Genomic DNA, 22,178 nt, shown 5'->3' on the forward strand with positions numbered 1-22,178 from the left:
AAGAAAAAGTTCCAAAAAACTACAGTCAATTTCACACAAGACTATGCTGCAACTACATTAAACGGCAGAAAATTTTTCCATACTATATTGGCAAAATGAAAACAAGAATTACTTATACAACCAACTTGAATGTAATCCTGGATGTGTGTTTGGGGGTGGAGATATTGTGAGAGAAATGAACATTTAATGAAATAGAGAACTTTGAATCAATCCTGATGAAATTACTAGAGCTGGGTAGAATAGTTTAAGTGCAAATGAATAAAAAAAAGAGTGAAAAAAAGAAAACAAGAAAGATTGATATAGTTTTACATTCGATAAATTGGTAGGGTTTAAATGATAATGAATGATGAAGTGCTTACATTCTAATAGTTGGAGGAGAGACAAAAATCTTGAAAACACTGTCTTCAAGGCTTATCAAGAGAACAAAGGAATATAAACATGAGGGATGGTTTTATTCTGTTTTGTTGGTTTTTAAGGGAGGAAAAAAAGGGAGAGGGGAAGAAATACAGGAGGAAGAAATGGAAAAGAAGTAGGACTCAAACTTAGGGATAACATGTGGCAAGGGGATGACTCATAGATTTTGGTTGCCTGAAGTTCTTTCCCTTTATTCGTGGGGTGCTCAAGAATTCATCTTTGAGCCCGGTGAATCTACATCCAGCCAGTCTTGGCTCCTGATAGAAGCATGAAGCTAGGATGCTGATGGGAAAATGAGAAGTTCAAAATACTCCAGACTCTCCAAAATTTAATAAGCCCTACTCTTCTGGCTAAGAGACATGTGTATGTATAGGGGGGATGTGGTGACGACAGTAGCAGAGACCCAAAACTAAAGCAAAGGCTTCTTTTCCCCCAAAGAGATTCATTCTCAGGGGTTTTAGCTAGAACACATTTGCATTACTTTCTGTACTTTCCTTCCCCATTCTAGCTAACTCCATCCATTTGTTATTGTTGTTGTTTGCCCTTCATTCTCAAAGAGGACCAATGACACCAGGAGGGTGATGTCTTGACTTGCAAGTGAATTGGATTTAAGTGAGCCAGAGCTGTTAAAAGTCATCAGCCTCACTCTCTCTTCCAGAGTCATCAGAGTCCAGTGGCAAAACATAAGTCAAGACAACTAGAGATGGCCCAGTCCATGCATTTATATATGGCCCAGAGGACATGACAAAGTCCCTTAGTCATTTGGAACAGACCTCTTATCTAGCATTATTTCACTTCACCCAATGACCTTAGACTTTACACTTTGTTTAAGTCATATAATTTATTGACTGAGATGTGTTCTCACCTAGTTAAGGTATCAGGCTAAAATGTGCTATTTCAACCCACCCTTACAGGTAATAAATTAGCTGCACTATACTGGATCTGTACTGTACATTGAATGCCCCTTTTGTTTCCCTCCCTTTGGGGAAACACTTTAGACTTGTGAACCATGATCTAATTTGCTATAATTAAAAATCATCCCCAAGGTGTCCCACAGGATGGGAGATGTAATGAACTAGCCATTGAGAGAGGAAGCCTCCCTCACTGCAACAGGTAGGTTCTCTAGGTCAGAACTTGGTCCAATCCATATGATTGGATACAGGACAGGGAAGGAGGAACTCCCTAGCCCCTGTAGGTTCAGCCTAATTGTCAATGCTAAAAAGCTCTTGTTTCTAAATGATTCTTTTTTTTTTCTAAGACACTACTTGAAATTATCATGAAGGTCCCTTCATTTCCCATTTTCTTAACCCATAGTATTTCTTTGTTTTAGTTGTAGTTTTCTTCTATTTTTTTATATCTCTAATCTCACTTCCTAGATTGGCACTTTATACAGCTAGGTCCAGATTAGCATGAATAATTAATTCCATGAAGTGGTCAAATTATTTGGATTCTCACTCCATATTTCCATTGGGCTGGAACCAATTAATATTATAACTTCAAATAGTTAAAATTTTAATAGATGCAACCACTTCTGGGGATTCATGACTAGAACTAATTAGAACCCAGCTGTACTAGTGCTAGGATCTGATCTTTTTTGTATTCTTAAGTGGACCAAGCACACCCTGCTAGATCATGTCCCCTCTGCAATCCATATGTTCTAGTTTTGAATGGGGTGGCTAGGATTAGGTCATGCTTTCCACCATACTCCCTACGTTCTGCCTCCATATCCTAGTAACCCAACTTGGGTATTGGCCTAAACCCTGTCTTTGCCTTCTTGGTGAATTATCAGCCAGGAATTCTATCTCTTGCTGTGGTGCTAAGAGGTCCCCAACTGAATGTCAGATATTGTACTGGTCTCAAGTCTTCTGGAGGTTTACCTCCCCTGCCCCCAAGATAGGCTGCCCAGGACTGCTGCCACTCATGAGAAGCTAGCCCTGTCTCCTGGTATGGCTCTGACAAGAATTCTGACTTAAGAACTCTTTCAAGGCCTCCCATTGTCCACACACTGCCTAGTTCATCTCTCTGTGCATTAACTTGCTAGGGGCTGGCTCTGTCCCCCACTACACCCCACTGACCCACTCGGGATGAGATCCCATTGGATTCATATATCCCATTTACCAAGTGTCCCACTGCATTCTAAACCTCACCCCACCCCCCAGTCCCTCCACACCCCAACTCAGAGACCTGCTGGTATTTACCAGAGGTTCTACTGGCTTCTTGATATCCTCAGGCAAATGCCCTCTCAGAATGCCCTTAGGTTCCAAGCTACCTTCTTGTGCTATCCAGTACTAGATGGAGGAGAACCTTGGTATTCCCCTTTCCTTTTGTAGATCATTTTGCCCTCTGGTCATTCTCTAAATCAACACAACTTCTATCTCTTGCCCTATAATCCTTTCCTTAATATTTTCTCCTATATCAAGGGTTCCTAGCTTCTTCTTGTGTCATGGACCCTTTTGGCAATCTGGTAAAGCCTGTGAACTCTTTCTCAGAATGATGTTGTTTGTTTAATTTCTTGTTTAATGTTTAATTTGTTTAATGTAATGTTTAATTTCATAATTGAAGGAAAATGCTAAATTTCAATTAGAGGTTAGTGAAAATAAAGATGTAATTTTTCTCATCCATGGACCCCCTGAAATCTATTCACAGACATCTTAGGGGTACATGGACACCAGATAAAGAACCCCTGCTCTATACATTAGTAACAACAGGACCAACCACATTAACAGTTGGATACAAGGTCCAAATTATTCCAGATCCTTTGGAGACAAGATAGCATTTGGAAACAGGGTAAGGGGCTAATTGTTTAATAGGATTCTGCTTTAAATGCATATTCTTTCACCTCTTTTAAAGAGGCCAAGAGTAAAGATTCTGCCCTGATATAAGCCAGTTAGTACTAGAAAACAGATCAGACTAACATTAGTCATTAGTCATTTTTGTTGAGGAGAGGGCATTGCAAGTCTTCAGACTCACTAGTGTGTGAGTCCCTGAGACTAAGGTTGTAGTGAGGGAAGCTATATTTTCCCGTCAATGATTTGTAATTGATTTAATGGATTTTGGTGCATTTCAGATAATAAAAGTTCACATTTATGAAGCACTTTAGTGTTACAAAACACATTTCATCCATTAACCTATTTGATTTTCCCAACAGCCTTCTGAGGCAGGCAGGGTAGATATAATTACCTCTACTTTATAAATTAAAAGACTGAGGTTTAGAGAAGCTAAATCACTTGCCTAGGATCACATAACTAGTTAGTGGGCAAACTAGGACCAACTCTTCTAATGCCAATATTCTAATCATACCACACCATTTCTTTGAGCAATTTCTGCGGCATGGGAACACAAGCATTACTTGAGATCCTTTCATTTTGTCTTTAAGTATAAAACACCTAGAATAGTGCCTTGCACAATATAAGTGCTCATTGCATTGGATTGGTTGTGGAAATCTCCTTTGCTCCCCTAATCCTGTTGAACAATAAATCAGGGCCTCAGAGTCCTGAAGGGGTGACTCTAGACATCAAGTCTAGAACCTAATGAAGTTCTCAACTACTTTCTGTGCCTCCATTTTCTTATCAGTAAAATAAGGGTGTTAGACTAGATTGGGGTGGGGCCTTTCTTAACTAGGGATCTGAGGCAAGGGATAAAGGGGTCTGTGAACTTGGATGGAGAAAAAAATCTTTATTTCCACTAACTTCTAATTGAAATTTGATATTTCCTTTATTTAAAAACATGTAACAGGTTGCAAAATTCAGAGAAGGGATTCATAGTTTTCACTATAGTGAGAGTAAGTTTGTTGTCTTGACAAACCTAATTCCATTCTATTTTAAGCCTCCATTTTGTGACTGAGTAGTTGTTTTATATGTTGGCTTTCTATAATATGATAAGGACTTAAGTGGTATAGTTTGTCAATAAAGTGTATATTCTCCAAATTTGGTAAACGATTGCTTATTACATGTGTGTTCCCCAGATTTGATAAACAATCACTAATGATATATGTGTTCTCCAGATTTGGTAAACAACTGGTGATGATATATGCCCCTCCAAATCTGGTAAACAATTGCTAAACATTTGTTAAAGATTTTAATTTTGATTTATTGTTTCCTTTCATCATTGGCTTAGGTAATCAATCAACAATCAGAACTTTTGTATGATGGGATAAATACCCATAACTAAAAATACAAAACTCTCCAGAGACTCTAATCTTCAGCCTGATTTTGGGTGAAGATCCTGCATTCCCTACTCTTGAGGCTGAAGCATATCTCATGTTTGATTGAAGGTAGTACTAAATGAGTGGCAGAAATAACAGATTCACCAGGCAACTACCCTGAAGAGAGTCATGTGGCATCTCAGGCAGAAAGGGAACTTTGCCACGGGATACCAATATGAGACCCTCTTAGTAGGACGCCCGAGGAAATCAGATTGGTGGTTTGCTCCTAATGGGGTTAATGTTTATATTATCTAATACATAATACAAACTAATGTTTGCACACATTTGATTAATAAAGTTTGATTGCTGACATTGAAAAGTGCATGTCTGATCAGTGTTTTCATTGGACTAGTAAGCATAACGGTGAATCTGTTTTCCGTGTGTACTATGTGTTACAATTACCAGTGTATCAAAGAGTTTTATGACACACAAAAGATTAAGAAGCCCTGCAATGGATGATTCTCGGAACCTATAATCACACACAAACAGACTATTTGGGAAAGGAACAAATAGATAATCATTTAGACCTGAGCTGTCAGATCAAATGGTACCTGTTCTTTCTAATCAATGCCAATGGGTACAGGGGAAACTCCAGATAAGGTACCTTGACAAGAGAATGAATGACAATAATCCAGCAGGATCAAGGTTTTTGTATGCAATAAACATTGATGGACCAAATAAAGAAATAGTAAAATAATAACAAACAACTTTGTTAATTAAGAATTGAAAGAGCACAATTCCAAGTTTTAAAAATATAGAAGCACTGATCCTCTTTGCCTTCACAATCACCGCTTGAGAAAATTCAGGAGAGTTTCCCTAAAAGCAGTAAAAGCTCAATAGTATTCTCTCCCACAATTTCACTCCAGGCTAAGCCTTTTCTACGCCCCCACAGTAAGTACTTTCTTCCCCCCATCACTTTCAAAAGGGATTGCCTAATCTACCTGCTATTAGATTGGAGTTCTTAACCTTTTTTTGTGTTGATTGCTGGGAGTGCTAGAGTCAATTCTAACTCTCAGGCTCTCTACTTAATTGTTAAATTTTAAATGTTAACATTTAACATTATTTGTTAAAGCATTTATACCTTGGAAATCAGCAAATCTTACAAATCAGAGCTTGATTTATTGTTGTCTTGATTGTCTAGATTTAAGACAGTGATGGAGAAAATGTTAATAATACAGATTAAATTTAAAAGCATGTCATCTATTTTTTTTCCCAGAGAGCTGATTACTAATCACTTACTAACACACTTCTATGAATCATGGGTCCCCTTTGGCAGCCTAGTAAAACATTTGGACCCCTTTTTAGAACGTTATTTTTAAATGCATAAAATAATATATGCATGTATGTAGTATTACAAAGAAAACTAAATAAATTGAAATGAAGATGTAGTATTTTCCCATTCAAATTTACAGATCTCCTGAAATCTATCCATGAACCCCTTAAGAAGAGAAGGCATGGACCCCACTGGCACTACAGCAACTTTCAAATATATAAAATAGTAAGCAGGGAAGGAAGAAGAAAGATATGGGGGTAAAAGGAAAAGTAGAAAGAGACTTTAGCAAGAGAGGGGTGGGCACTGTGCAGATGTAGCCTACTCACAACAATGTTCAGGGATGGCAGGTGGGGGTTCCTTCCTAATAGCCCCCACCACAAAACAAACATAACTCCTAAAATAATCTCTAAAGCCCTTCTAGATCTAAACCTATCATCCTTCTACTTCCAAATCTATAATCTTTTTCCTTAGTGAATTTGGAATAATAATCATGACAACAACAATAATAACTAACATTTATATAGCATATAGTACCAAGTACTGTGCTAAGTGCTTTACAACTATTATCTCATTTGATCCTCATAACTATGATGAGAGGTAGATTATTATCCCCATTTTACAGATGTGGTAATTGAGGCAAACAAAGGTTAAATGACTTGCTCAGGGTCACACAGCCATTTGGAAGACAAATCATATGCTCCAGGAAAGAATTCTTAAAAGAGAGCCCGAGAAAGGCAAATGAATATCCCTTAGTTAATCCAACAATTATATAATATTGCCTAGTGCCATATGCTAAATCAGTAGAATGTGAACTTGAGATCTGTTTTTTTATTTTGTCTCTCTTCTTACATGCATTAGATGCTTAATATAGGTTTGTTGGATAGAATTTTTAGTTAATTACTTTTCCCAGAATACCTAGGTACTTGGAGGTACTTTGTACCTGTTTGAACTGATTTTCCCAAAGTCAGGGAAAGGGGATTGAAAGCTAGATGGGAATCCTGAGAGTTACAATCTAAAAAAACAACATTCTCTCAGATGTCCTAAAAGAAACTAGGACTATTGCAATTTGTTTTAACCAGGTAGCAGTTTTTGGTGGCACCTAGAGTTTTGAACTAGGAAGACAGGGCAAATGGAGGGGTAGCAGGTTTCAAACTGGTAGGAGTGCTATGGCAGTCTGGTCCCTGAAGACATTTTTCAGTGTGAGTTCCATCATTAAGAACTAATAAACAGGGTCTCAAAAGTTCAATCTTTGCACATTGGAACAAAGAATACAAAGCAGAGGTACTGGTTTTAACCACATCCCTTGAAGGACTGAGGAAAAACTCCAAAAGGAACTCCCCCAGCTCTCTCCTTCATGCTTATTTGGAAACAGATGTTCTATATTATCTTTCTGGCTATTTCTTGATTGTTTTTCATATAAATGACCATGATCAATCATTAATGCTTTATATTACATGTCTACATATTCTGGGCCAGGAAGGTACAAAAGAAGGATGCCAGTAGCTAACTGAAAATGTGCAGAATTTAACCAGGTTAGAGATTCAAATTTCCATACCAAATGCTATGATTTTTCAACTTTAAGATATCAGCTCACACCTATTAAACTGACTCATATGATAGAAATAGAAAATGACAAATGCTGGAGAGTGTGACATGTAAAAAGTTCAAGAGACATAGTTTCTGGGTAATTAATCATTTATTAATAATGCTAGCTTTTATTAATAAAAGCAATGGTCAGTTGGCTGTCTCTCTTTGACTGAAGATGACTCATGGTGGTGGGCTTGCAGTTTATATGCCCTTGGAAGAGTGGGTTTTCCTGAGAGTGGCAATCAACTCTGATTGGTTAACAATTAATGAGAGAATGAATATTGCAATGAGAGATGAATCCACTCCAGTGATGGGCTGGGGGATGTAACGTTGATTATGTCATTTACTTCTAAATTTCCCAGCCTTGGTCAATCTAATCAAAGAATTCCCCCGCACAAACTGAAATAGAACACAATGGGCAGCAATTCACCTAAATAAGATGGTCTAATAAGATGGTGGGGTAAAATTTTGGCAGATGTCAGTAATGTCTTTCAAAGTCTGGGCTTAAAACAAGGAAATAGGACAGGGGAAAAGCCTGGTTCTCTCCCATAATTGGTTATTAATAATCATTTTTCTTAAGCAGATGTGGAAAAATAGGTGCACTAATGTTGGTGGAGCTATGGACCAGTCCAACCACTCTGGAGAAAAATTTGGAACTATACCCAAAATTATAAAACTATTCATACCCTTTGACCCAGTAATATTAATACTAGGTCTGTACCCCAAAAAAGATCAAAGAAAAAAAGAAAAGAACTCATATGTACAAAAATATTTATAGCAGCTCTTTTTGTGGCAGCAAAGAATTGGAAATTATAGGGATGCTCATTAAGTTGGGGCTGAACAAGTTGTGGTACATGATTATGATAGAATATTATTGTGCTATAGGAAATGAGGGTGGGGATGGTTTCAGAAAAACCTGAGAAGACTTAATGAACTGATACAAAGTGAAGTGAACAGAACTAGGAGAACATTGTACACAATAACAGCAACATTGTAATGATAATCAACTATGAAAGACTTAGTTACTATAATCAACACAATGGTCCATGAAAATTCCAAAGGACTCACGATAAAAAATGTTGTCCACCTCCAGAAAGAGAACTAACGGACTCTAAGTGCAGATTGAGGAACATTGTTTCTTTAATTTTGTTGCTTCCCCACCCCCACCACCTGGCTAATGTGGAAATGTTTTGCATGACTTTATATATATGGGTGTCATATTTCTTACCTTTTTAATGGGGGGGAGGGATGAAGGAAGAGAGAACATTTAAAACTGAAAATAAAAATAATTTTTTTAAATGCTAGGGTTTTTCTTCCCTAACTGGGGGTTCCAGAGACATATGTGAGAGAATCTTATAGCAGTAGTTTTCATTAATACCCTTTATTTATAAGGAAGGAAATAAGCATTTACTTCACCAAGCACTTTAAAAATATCGTCTCATTTCATCCTCGCAACCCTGCAAGGTAGGTCCTATTATTATCCCCATTTTACAACTGAGGAAACTGAGGCAGACAGAGGTTAAGAAATTTGCAAAGGGTCACATTAGTGTCTGAGGTCACATTTGAACTCAGATCTTCCTGACTCCAGGCTCAGCACTCTACCTACCATGCCATCTAGCTGGCTTTAACTTAGAGGCTTCTAAAATATCAGAGATAGAAAAACCCAAATAACCCAGGACAATTCATCTCAAGGCTAAAGCCCCCAGAAAACATTAATGTAGCCAGATCGAAACTGCTATGCGAAGGGAACCTCAGGCAAAATCTCCAAGCAAAAGGTAGGCCATAGAAGTGGGGAACAAAAGAAAGTCTTGTATTGAGCTGTCCAGTAAGAGGAGAAAAGAATGATTTGGAAAACATCAGCTCCTCCCTTTTTCTAACTAGGAGGAGGGAGAGAAGGAGGAGAAGGAGGCGGGGGAAAAGATGTCCAGTCAAACTTTGCTCCACAGTGATACCTGATAGTTACACCAATATGTAAGTTCTGACTCTGAAACTACATTGTAAACTCAGAAAGATGAGTCTGAGGACTGCATTATTAGCACCTCATACAGCATGACTACCAGGTAAATATTTGTCAATAGTGTTAATTTAGTGGTATCTATAAAATATTAAAGACTTAGAGGTTGGTCTCTGGTACATTACATAGGAAAGATTTGGGGAAGGAAAAAATCAGATGGGATGAGGAAGCATGGAAGAATTGCAGTTGGTACTAATGGAGGGACCATTCACAGGGATGAAATAATGGGGAGAGAATTACAAGAGTTTTCATAAATGTAAGAGGGCTTGCCTGAACATACCCATGTCTCCTACATAAGTGTTGAAGGATCAGAAATTAAAGAAGTAATCAAAACTGTAGATTAGTCTGGGAAGGTTTCCTTGAAGAGATTGGTTTACAGCTAGATTTTTAAGAAAGAATATACTTAAAACTCAAAATTTTATGGAAGTGAATGTTGAAAACTAAAAATTAATTAATTATTTTTTAAAAAGAAGGAATGTAGATTGAAAGGAACTACAAGGCTCTTTACCCAAGTGGAGGTAATGTTATTAGCAAAGCCAACCTAATTAGGAAAGAAAATCTAGGGAGAAGGTGAAGGGTGGGGAAAGAGTCAAGGGATAATTGATAGCAAAGCTGAGCTGGAAAAAAATTCCAAGGATATGTCACATTGATGAGATAGATTGGGGACTGAGAGAAGGGAGGACTCTGGAAATCAATCAATCAATCAATAAACATTTATTAAGTGCCTACTCTGTGCCAGGCATTGAGATTACATCTCTCAGCCCTGGGCATTCTCTCTGGATGCTTCCCCCATGCCTGGAACCCTTTCCTTCCTCCAATCCATCTATTGATCTCCCTGGCTTCCTCTAAGTCCCATCTAAAATCATACCTTTTAAAGGAAGCCTTCTCCAACTTCTTTTAATTCTAGTGCCTTCCCTCTGTTATTTCTTATTTATGCTAGATATAGTTTGCTTTGTATCTATTTGTTTACATGTTGTCTCCATTAGATTGAAAGCTTCTTGAGAGTAGGGCCTGTCTTTTGCCTCTTTATGTATCCCAAGTGTATAGTAGGTGCTTAATAAATGAGTTTTTTTTAATTGATTGATTGAGCTAGGTGGGACAGTGAATAGAGAGCTGGATCTAGAGGAGTCAGGTGGATCTGAGTTCAAATCCAGCCTCAGACATTTAGTAGCTGAGTAACTCTGGGCAAGTCATTTAACCTCTGTTTGCCTCGGTTTTTTCATTTGAAAAACAGGGATAAGAATAGCGCTTAGCTCCTCATTGTTGGATTCATTGAGGATCCTCATTGAGGATCAAATAAAATAATAATTGTAAAGCATTTAGAACAGTGTCTGACATGTAATAGACACCATATAAATGTTAGTTATGATTATTATTATTAACAGGTGACTTAGGATGAAGCATAGCATTATAAAAGCTTAGATCTAAAACTGGAAAGGGACATTCAGCCATTGAGTTCAACCTTCTCTTTTTTACAGTTAAGGAGACAGAGGTCCAGACTTTTGAAATGACTTGTCCAAAGTCACATAATTAGTATCAGATGGGGTTTTCTGCTTTCTGACTCCAGAGCTTTTTCCACTTAACACACACAATAAAACCCTACTGTTCCAATGACAGCTAAGATTTCAGTCATTGAAAATAGGTGGATTTATCTTTTTTTTTTTAAGCATTGTTAAAAGGGTTGTGACCCACCCTTCGGCATGTTGGGCCTTAATAGGATGCCTGTTTTGTCTTCCCCTAGTCCTGGCTCTATTCCACTGCTCTGCTCCCCCATCCTATATAAATTATGAGGATCTCTTTGCAGTCCATGAGCTACCCCTACGTGGAAGAGACAAAGAAGCGTGTGTTGCAAGTGGAGGGGGGTGTCCCCAGGGACAGAGGGGGTTGCGCTTTCCTTCCTTGCTCCCCAAGTCGTTGTCTCTAGGCAGCAACCAGACAAATACTGCCTGGTTTCCGAGATAGATGACTTGCCTAGCCCACGAAGTTGCTACGATCTGTGAGGTTTCATCTGGGGAAGCAGAATAGCGCTCCTCCCCTCCCATTCCCAAATTCCCCCTCTCCCCCCACTAACACCACTCCTCCTGTCGGATCACCAGGAGGGAGGCTACGGTGAGTTGACTAGTTGTCTTTCAACTGTCACAGGCATAACAAGGGAGAGGGAAACAACAAGACTGACTGACAGTGACATAGATGAGGCACACCCCTCTCCAGTGCCAGCCGCTAGGCTAAGATGAGGGCTGACTGTTTCACAGAATACATTTCCTCTCCTAGGCCCCCAGTGGAGCGTGGAGCGGCTGTCCAGCTCTCTAGGAGGGAGGTGGCTGATGGAAGGGCTGAGGAAGAGGTTTTCTTTTAGGTCCGCTGTCAGCTCCCACTCCCTCCCTTTTCTCTGCTTTAATACAGTCAATGAACCAGAAGAGTGAGTTTGAGGAGGGGAAAAGAGAAGAGCGGAGAAACAATAATAATAAAACAGAGGAAGGAGATAAATCGGGACCCGTAAGGAGGAGGAGGTAGTAGAGGAAGGCAGAGAGGAGAAGAAAACAGAAGAGGGGGGTAGGGAAGGAACGAAGGAGGGGGAAACAGGGGACTATAGGGAAAGAAAAGAGAGAGGAGGGGAGGGGAAAAAAGAGAAGAGGAGGGGAGAGAAGAGGAGGGGAGGGAAGAAAAGGAGAGGGGAGGAGCCCCCTGGCCGCCAGCAGTCAGCCAGCCCCGCACGCCCAAGCCTTAGACTCCGAGCATCGGGAGTTTGAGCCCAAGCAGCGCTTGGGGGCTGAGCTGGGAGGGGGCGGTGCTGGTCCCCGGGAGAAGGAGAAGGGGAGGCAAAGCACGCGGGGCATCTGAGTTGGTCAAGGGTCCGGAGTGTCGGTCCAGTTGGACTCGGCCTCGAGGAGAAGAGCTTGGTCTCTGCCCTTTTCCCTAGGGCATCACCGTCGCACCCCCACCCCTAAGCCTCATTCAGTGTTCTTCCCCCGCACGACCTCCTAGCGCCAGGAGAGGGAGGCAGCGTCGCGGGGAGGGGGTTCGGGGCAGACTATGAGGCGCCCACCATGGTGCGATGCGACCGCGGGCTTCAGATGCTGCTGACCACGGCTGGAGCCTTCGCCGCCTTCTCCCTCATGGCCATCGCCATCGGCACGGACTACTGGCTCTACTCCAGCGCGCACATATGCAACGGGACCAACCTGACCATGGACGAAGGCGGCCCGCCCCGCCAAGGAGCCCGAGGCGACCTCACGCACTCCGGCCTGTGGCGGGTCTGCTGCATCGAAGGTATGTCCCGCCCCGCCCCCCCCCTTACACCCCTCTGCCTCCCGGGGACAGGGGTGGGGAGGCATAGGGGCCACGAGGAGGCGAGGAGGGGAAGCAGTTGCCCCTTGAGCCCTAGGGAGGGATGGAAGAAGGGACTGGATGGAGCAGCACACAAAGAGGATGGTGCCCCCAAGTAAGCCAAGTCTCTTCGTTGTCCAGATGTGGACCCACCTCTGCTCTCCCAGGTGGACCAAACCTCCCCTCTCTCTATCCACCCCCCTCCCGCCTAGATGCGTCCCAGCTATCCTTCTTCCTACCCCCCACTCCTTTCTCCCGACCCCCTCCCCCCAAACACACACACCAGCCAGAGGGCTCCCGACGTGGCCAAGTCGGGTGGTTCCGAGTGAAGGGGTCGGGGTGAAGGCGACAAGAAGGGGTGGGGTGAAAGGAGGAAGAAGAGAGAGAGGAAAAAGGGGAGGGGAGGAGGAAAAATAGAAAGGGAAGGAGAAGAGAAGGAGGGAGGGGGATAGGGGAAGGGGAGAAGGTTGCTTGGCAACCGCTGTCTGTGCAACTGCTATGGGAACTGGCAATCGTTGGGAGGGGCGGATGGGGACGAGGACGGGGGGCTGGGGAGGCTTGGGGCCTCCGGTCATTCTCTGCTCCAGCCGCTCCCTGGGACGGGCTCCCGCGCTCCAGGGTGCAGCCAGGAGGGCGGCTAGGAGCTGTGGTGGCAGCGGCACAGGAGGCAGCTACTCTGGTCTCTTCGGGGGCTGGACGGGGTGCGAACCAGGTACTAACCACGGAGCCACACGTCTACTGGAGTCCTTCGCCACTTCTCAGGGGAGGTTGGGGGCTCTGGAGGCCGGAGTGTGGGAGGTACCTCCCGACTCCAGTGCCAGGAAGCAAGCGCTCCCGCCCCTTAGCCTCATGGCCGGACCCAGGAACACTGGGTGACAGTGACCGTGATGGCCACGTCAACTCCCCCCGGTGGTATCAGAGAGCAGGCCGTGCCTGACAGCCCGAATCAGAGAAAGTAGCCGTGTCACTAAACCCTGGAAAGCAGGGATAGGAGTGTGTGTAGTCGGTCCTCTGCTTAGGACAAGGGTTCTCCAGAAGTCAAAACAAATGTCCATCTCCCCAAGGCTGAGACTGAGGCTGGGGCTCAGGTGGCACACGGCTGAATAAATTGGGAGAGGGTGAGATAGATGGGGAAGAATCCCAGGGTCGCTCCCTTCGTTCCTCCAATTTGCTAGCTGGCCTTCACTACCACGCAGTCTCTGGACCAACTCAGCTGCAGCAACTTGAAAGAAACAGGTGGCTGTTTCCAAACAGCACAGAACGGGACATCCTAGGAAAACATAGAGTGAAGTCCGCTCCCTCCAGGAAGGACTGTGGCTTTATAGTCCTGGGTAGAAGGGCTTTAAATATCACCAGAGAGAATTTTGACAGCCTCTCTAAGTCTGTTTCAGAATCTGTAGATTACTTAGGAAGTTCTTCTATCTACCTAACCTGAAATTCTCCCTGCAATTTAAGCAAGTCATTCAGCCTTTTAGAGTTGTGGATTGATGGAAAGGTGGGGAAAACAGAAAAAAGTCTCATTGGAGAGGCAGCTGTGTGACGGTGGGCCAGTCATTCTCTCTCTCTCTCTCTCTCTGTGTGTGTGTGTGTGTGTGTGTGTCTGTGTGTGTGTCTGTGTCTGTCTCTCTCTGCCCCTCTCTGTGTGTCTGTCTGTCTCTGTCCCTCTCTTTCTTTCTCTCTGCCTCTGTACAATGAGGGAATTAGACTAGAACTAGATGATCTCTGTAAGGTCCTGTTCAGCTTTCAATCTAGGGACCTATTATCAGCAATCTAGTCTGGAAAATCCAATAAAGAGGAGACTGATATTGCAAAGTTACTTCTGTTTTCAACAGATATTTATTAAAGCAGCCTAGCCTAGTGGCGAGAACACTGGATTTAGGGTCAGCAGTGGGTCTGACTTTGAATCTCAGGCTCTGCCCCTCATACTTCTTTGACCTGGGGTAAGTAACAACTTCTCTGGGCCTCAGTTTCCTCTTCTGCACAATGAGGAAGTTCAACTAGATGACCTCTAAGGTTCTTCCCAACTCTTAAATCTCTTATGAACCTACACAACAGGAGTGTTCAAAGCACTACATACTGTTTTCCTCTTTAAGGATGAGCTAGAGCTGTCAGTTCCAGCTTCTTCTGAATTCTTTGACTGAAATTATTTTCTCATCTCTAATCCTGTCATCTCCTACTCTTCTCCACCTACTTCTTTTTCCATTCCTCCTCCCTCCCTTTCTCCCCTCCCCCACACCTTACATATTAAGAATGCACTTGGTAACTTGCAGCTTAATGCCAGGGCTAAATGAAGTCTTCAGGTAATACTAAGTGTGAAATCAATAGTCCTTCAAAGACTTGGATAAACAACAAAGCATGTAGAATCAGGAGCTTCTCCCCCTCCTTCCTCTCTTTTGAAAAATACCATTCCTTTTATGAAATTGCTCAGCTCTTGAACACCTACTCTTCTAATCCAGAAAAGACACCCACATCACTACCTACCACAAGCACCTGAGATCTTAACACACAAAATATCCCCGTTATCCTCAGACTTTTTAAATACCTTCATGACAAAAACAAATTCCTAAAGCTGTATTCCCTCCACCATAAACAGGTTACATAGGATCTCAGATGTGGAACTGGAAGAGACTTCACGGGACAATTTAAGCCAATCCCATCTTCATGCAGATGAGGAAACTGAGGCCCCAAGAGATTAAGTGATTAAGAGATTACTTGCCTAAGGTCAGTAGGAGTCAGAATTCAAACTCACATCATGGTTTGACCATAGATCATAGGCAACTGGGCAACTAGGTAGCATAGTGGTTAGACTGCTGGGCTTGGAACCAGGAAGATGCATCTTCCTGAGTTCAAATCTGGCCTCAGACACATACTAGCTGTGTGACCTTGGGCAAGTCATTTTGACTCTGTTTTCCTTATCGGAAAAATGGGAATAATAACCCCTACCTGACAGCATTGTTGTGAGGATCAAATAAAATAATATTTGGAAAGTGCTTAGCACAATGCCTGCTAAACAATAGTCACTATATAAATGCTTATTCCATTCCAGGTCCTGTAACTGGAGGTTTGACTCTCTTTTCATTGTACCATGTATGTCAAGCATTAACATACAGTTGAAGTCTAACATACAATTCCCTCTGCTGATAAGAAAATGGCTGGTTCTTGAGATAGGCTAAATCCACTGGTATTCTTACAGCAATATCCAAGTTTCATAGCTTACCTTGTACTTAGGGAAAGGAAGGGAATAAGCATTTATGAAGCACCTCCTATGTGCCAGGCACTGTGCCAACAACTTTACAAATATCTCATTTGGGAGTATAACGTGGATTGTCTTTACAATAACAGAGACTGTGGGGGAAGGGAGCTCCACAAAAATAAAAGATGAAAATGACTTCCATAGTCTGGAAAGAAGCCCAATTGGCCTTTCCAGAATGTCATGGCTCATGCCTTTATTCAGTTAGGATTGATATGTCCTAGTATTTTGCAGGCAGTTTTGAAGTTTTTTTATGCTTGATGTTCATTGGGACAGCTTTAAGTTGAGGTTAGCAAGATGACAAAACAAACTCAGAAAAAGAGAATAATGAATCGCCTTTCTGAACCTTAGCCTAGCTAAGTGGGCTGTGCTATTTCTCTGCCATAGAGCCACATTTCTTAGGTCCTAAGAACCAGGCTCTGGGAAAAGGAAACATTTGGTGATCTGAATGTCCATGCAGGTCAGTCGTTTTTGAAATCTCATTTTAGAATTCTTCATTTTCCCTGTGATCACTGGGCTGATAATTTCTGTTATTTCCGAGCAGCTAGATCATCCTTATCTCATAAAGACACATCTAAGACATAGACGTGCCCACAGTCTACAAGAGGCTTCAGCCTGTCTGCAATGTTGATGGTGCCATGAATAAAAATAAATCAGAGTACTAGGGAAAGGGGAAAGAAAAGAGGAAGTCCACCTGAGCTTTTTCTTTTATATTTAACATGGTTTGTGATAACCTGTTTCAAAGATAATGGATCTAAGGCATTAAATCCAAACCAATTCTTATTATTATCATTAAAAAGGTGTATTTCTGATTCAGAAATATTGCATGAGGCAGCAAACGAAACACCTAATCCTATCACTTTGACCTTCTTTAGGATTTTCAGGCAGTTTACCAATAGTAGGCTCCATTCCTGGGTTATTTTCACCAGTATATCCAGGTACCTTCAAAGAGAGTCTGCCATTAAATATATTTAAGGCTCTGGGCAATCTCTCAGGGTTATATTTCAGAGTAGTTACAATGAGCAACACCACTAAGGAATGGACTTAGATCAAAGGTGGTGTGTGAGGTAGGGAGAGAATCATATCCTTCAGGATAACTTTTCCAATAGTTTCTAGGTTTCCATTAATTGATGGGCCTCATTTCTTCCCTTGGGCTTAGGTGAGGATGAGTGCTAAACTGTGAGGGTATAAAATTTCCTTGTGATAGACCAGCCACATCGCCCAGAGGGATGCTTGGGTTTTTCCCAGTTCTGTAGATACACTCAGACCCTATCAGCTAAGATTCTCTGAATTGTCTTTTTCTTTGAACTGTGCCTGTCCCCTCCCCCCACTTCATATTGGCCTGTTTCTCTAGGAACTGTGACTCATATTCTTTGGCATGACACCTAGCATAGTGACGGGCAGGTAAAAGACTAGCATTATCAAATATTCATTGAGCACCTACTACATTCCAGGTGCTATACTATATACTAGAGAGATAAATACAAAGAAATAAATAATCCCTACTCACAATGAGCTTACTTGCTACTGGAAAAAATAACAAGTATATACAAAAAAATGTACAGCATATGTATTTTATATATATATATATACACATATATATATATAAATGAATAAATATCTACAAAGTAGCTAAATACAAGATTGTTTGGGAGAGAAGACACCAGCAGTTGAAGGGATCAGGAAAGGTTTCATGCAGAAAAAGTTGCATCTTAGAGGAAGAGAGAAACTCTACAAAGTAGAGGTAGAGAAGAGTACATTCCAGAAAAAGTGGGACAGCCAATGCCAAGGGATAGAGTGTTCTGTGCAAGGAACTTGGTTAGATTGTGGGGCAGGGGGTAATGTCCAATGAGATTGGAAAGATTGGTCATAGGCAGATTGTGAAGGGCTTTAAAAATCTAAATGGAAGAGTTTATATGGATCCCAGAAGCAATAGGAAGTCACTGGAGTTGATTGAATAGGAGTCTAACATAGTCATCTCTTCATTTAAGAAAAACTACATTGGTAGCAGGGTATACCATGAAGTGGAATGGGGAGAGACTTGAGTCTGGGAGACCAACTATCAAGCAGTTGCAGTAATCTAGGTGGGGAGTGATGAGGGTCTGAACTAAGATGGCAGCCATGGGAGTAGGGAGAAGGGGTCAAATGTGAGAGACTGGCGTAGGGGCAGAAATGACAAGATTTGGCAACTGTTTAGATACATGGAGTGAGGAATGAAGGATAGTGAGAAAGAGGGGTTTAATTAATATTTAAGTGACTATTATCATCAACAGCCATGACATTAGTGCATAGGGTATCATAGAAGGAAAGGACATTGGAGGTCATTTAAGCACAGGCACATAATTTTCTGGAGCAAGCTCGTAAGTGATGTATCTTGCACATATTTCAATACTTCAAGTATCTATAATCTGAGCAGTGTGAAATTCTCCCTAACCACACAAATAACAACACTTCCATGCTTTTGTAGATGGTCTTCGTGAGTTATACCCCCAAAAGCCACCTTGCGCACAACCCTCTGGGGTTAAGCCTCTGAATTTAGCTAAGCTAAATTCCTTGAATAACAGGCATAAAATCCCTTACTGGAAGAAAAGTCAAGCCCTTTACAGCCTGGGCCATTGGCCCTTAGCACAGCAACTAATGTATATTAGATACAGGAAACAGATCCGGGTGTTTGAATCTAGGCTCTGCCACTTATGGGCAGTTAGGTGGTGCAGTGGATAGAGCATAACCTAATACAGCATAGCCTCCCAGAACCTAAGATCCCTATGTCGAGCTTTAGTGGAAGACAGTGCCCTGAACAAACATTTAGGATCATAAGATCATAGCTTTAGGATTAAAAGGGATGTTAAATGTTACTTAGCCCAACCCCATCATTTTACAAATCAGGAATCTGAAACCTGAAGAGGTAAACTGACTTGTCAAAAGTCATTCTAGAAGTAAGTGTGGACTTCAAATACAATATTCTTTCCACTGTACTACACAGCATCTCCAGCTAATAAATGTTCATATTTATTTAAATCAATTTAATTGGATTGCATAAAGGACTAAAAAGAAAACCAAAATGACTGAACAAAGGCCATACACCCAATAAATGGCAGATTTTGTTGTTTTTGTTCAGTCGTTTTCAGTCGTGTATGACTCTTTGTGACCCCATTTGAGGTTTTCTTGGCAAAGATACTGGACTGGTTTATTTCCTTTTCCATCTCATTTTACAGATGAGAAAAGTGAGGCAAACAGGGTTAAGTGACTTGCCCAGGGTCGCACAACTAGCAAGTATCTGAGGCCCAATTTGAACTGAGGAAGACTCCAGGCCCAACTTCACTGATCAAATGTAAGCCAGGAAAAAGAGGGGGACTCCACTCTGAGTCATCTGAGCCCCACAAAGAAAGCAATAGGTTGAAAGCCAGGGCAGAAGAGAAAAAAAATAACTACCATGATTGATCAATAATGAATTCACAAGCCCTCCTACTCCCTTTTGGCCAGGTGTTAGCAATGCAGGTGCAACAATAGTCTCAGCCCTAGAATCACCAACGCTAAGACAACAGCCAGCTGTTTAGTTCTAAAGTAATTGCTCTAGATAAAAACTGGTGTGGAAAGGGGCTGCCTCTGTTCCTCTGCCAAGATCAATCATTAATAGAGAACATTTATATAGCACTTTAAGGTCTGCAAAATGCTTTACATATGTCATCTCTTTTGAGCTTCATTTATAAACATAGAAACAACCCTGGCAAACAATAGAGCATCTAACAATATAAAAAGATTGAGAGAGAATGTGAGGATGATGTCCTGCCAACTCATACGTCAAATAAAGTCAATGCATATTTACAAAATGCTACTGACTCTGAGCCAATGGCGTGCTGGGTACAAAAAAAAGAATCATGGAATCTCTGAGTAGGAAGAGAACATTTAATACAACCTCAGTTGGATGCAGAAATCTCCTTTACAGCATCTTTGATGGAGAGGACAACCTGAGCCTTAATGTTGGGGTTAATTGAGGTCCCAAGTCAATATTAAATGGTCAATCAGGCCAAAATGTAACACTCAGTTTTTGAATGAATACCTCTAATGATGGAGATCTCACTCTCCCATGGAGCAGCCTTTCCGTTGTTTTACGTTTCCAAATATTAGAAAGTTCATATTACATAGTGTATTGAAATCTTTCTCCTTGAAGCCTTTATCCATTTACGGGTCCTACTTCTACTATTGGAACTCCAGGATCAATCTAACCTCATTTCTTAAGTATTTGGTTTACTTGGAGACCACCATCATGCTCTGCTTTTAAATCTTCTCATGCTTCAGGCAGAATACCTCCAGTTCCCTCAACTATTTTTCCATATAGTATGATTTCTAGGCCCCTGGGTCACTTTTTCAGGCAAGAAAGTAGTAGGAAATCTATGCTAAGGAGAGTTTGCTCCTGTATGGGACAGACTTCAAAATCACAGCTCCCCAAACTATGGAACTAGGGAGGAGGGCTGTTAACCCACCAACAAAGGGAGGGGAGGTTATCTTCTTATTTTTCTAGTATGTTCTCTAACTTACTCTTAAAATGTAGCATACAGAAATGAATAAGATATTCCAGATGTTCCCTGACCACTGTACAATACATTAAGACCTGTGTCCTTTTAGATTTTACACTTCTGACAACACATTCTAATTTTGTCTTGGGCCAGGCTGGGTGAGTGCCCAAGCACAGAGTCAGCTTTGAGAAGGGACACCATACTAGAGGCTTCCAAAAAACTGTGGAGAAAAGTGAACCTCTCTTTAAAGCAAGCCTTTTGCACAACTTTCCTTGGATTGAGGTTTTATCAAGGTCAAGGAATGCTTTAGAAAAATGGAAAACATAAAGCAACTTAACGTTGTGCAAAGGTGCCAAGCTAAGCAGGTCAGAGTTTCCTCCTCTGTGCAATTAGGGAGGTGGAAAAGTTGATTTTTTGTTGTTACTGACTATTTTATAAATACAACTATTTTCGACCCTTCGTGACACCATTTGGGGTTTTCTTGGCAAAGATACTAGAGTAATTTACCATTTCCTTCTCCAGCTATTTTACAGATGAGGAAACTGAGACAAACAGAGTTAAGGGATTTGCCCAAGGTCACACAGCTATTAAGTTTCTAAGGCCATATTTGAACTCATACAGATGAATCTTCCTGACTCCAGACCCAGCACACCATCCACTGGGCCACCTAGATGCCTGACTGGTCTTTAAGATTCAGTAAGATCCTTTCAGCAAGATCTTACTCCTGTTTAAAAGAGTTAAATCACTAGGTTCATCACACCTTCTACAGCAAACTATAGTAAAATGAGTCCTGGACTTAAAAATCAAAGAACCTGGTTTCAAATCCTAAGTAACCATACTACCTGTAAGGCATAGTGGATAGGTTGCCAGCCCGAAAGTTAAGAAAACCTCAGTTTGAATCCCACCTTGGATGCCTCCTTGAACATAAGACTGTGGTATAGAGTACTAAACCTCTCTGGGCCTCAGTTTCCTCATTTGTAAAATGGGAATTTTATATTGGATCTCTTTAAGACTGAATTTTCTAATCTGTAAAATGGGGATGATAGTATCTGTGGTAGCTACTTCAAAGGGCTGTTTTGAGGGTCAAATAAACTAATGCACATTAAAGTTCTTTACAAACTAAAAAGTCATTTAAATGTCATCTGAGAGGTAGCCTGGTTTTAGCAATTAGAAGGATGACTATGAAGTCAGGCAGGTGTGGGCTCAAGACTTACCTCTGATATTGTCCAGTTGTATGACCAAAGGGAAAATTCTTAACCTCTCAGTGCCCCCTAACACTTTCCCTTGTTCAAGAAAGAAGGGTTATTGTGAGCCTCAGGGATTGTGTTACACAGGTTCTTAACCTGGGATCCATAAACTTGTGTCTTTAAAAAAATTGATAACTGTATTTCAATATAATTTTTTTCTGAGGAGGGGTCCATAGGCTTCAACAGACTACCAAAGGAATGCATGACACAAAAAAGGATACAAACCCTTGCCTTAGATTAAGGACTTGAAGCTCATTTTAGATGAAGGAGGGAAGGGAGAAAGAAAGAAAGAAAGAAGGAAAGAAAGAAAGAAAGAAAGAAAGAAAGAAAGAAAGAAAGAAAGAA

General features: G+C 41.4%; 1 protein-coding gene across 1 annotated transcript in view; it reads left to right on the plus strand.

Annotated features, from left to right (window-relative positions):
* Nucleotides 1-12,523: 12,523 nt before the first annotated feature.
* The window catches only part of CACNG4 (calcium voltage-gated channel auxiliary subunit gamma 4), a 118,907-nt gene continuing 109,252 nt past the window's right edge, over nt 12,524-22,178 (plus strand). Inside the window, exon 1 of the mRNA XM_027873102.1 lies at nt 12,524-12,762. Within this exon, the coding sequence (XP_027728903.1) occupies nt 12,540-12,762 (223 nt within the window). The 5' untranslated portion in view covers nt 12,524-12,539. The remainder of the gene's footprint in view (nt 12,763-22,178) is intronic.

The sequence above is a fragment of the Vombatus ursinus genome, unplaced genomic scaffold, assembly GCF_900497805.2.
Source record: "Vombatus ursinus unplaced genomic scaffold, bare-nosed wombat genome assembly UNPS02014801.1, whole genome shotgun sequence".
Lineage (NCBI taxonomy): Eukaryota > Metazoa > Chordata > Mammalia > Diprotodontia > Vombatidae > Vombatus > Vombatus ursinus.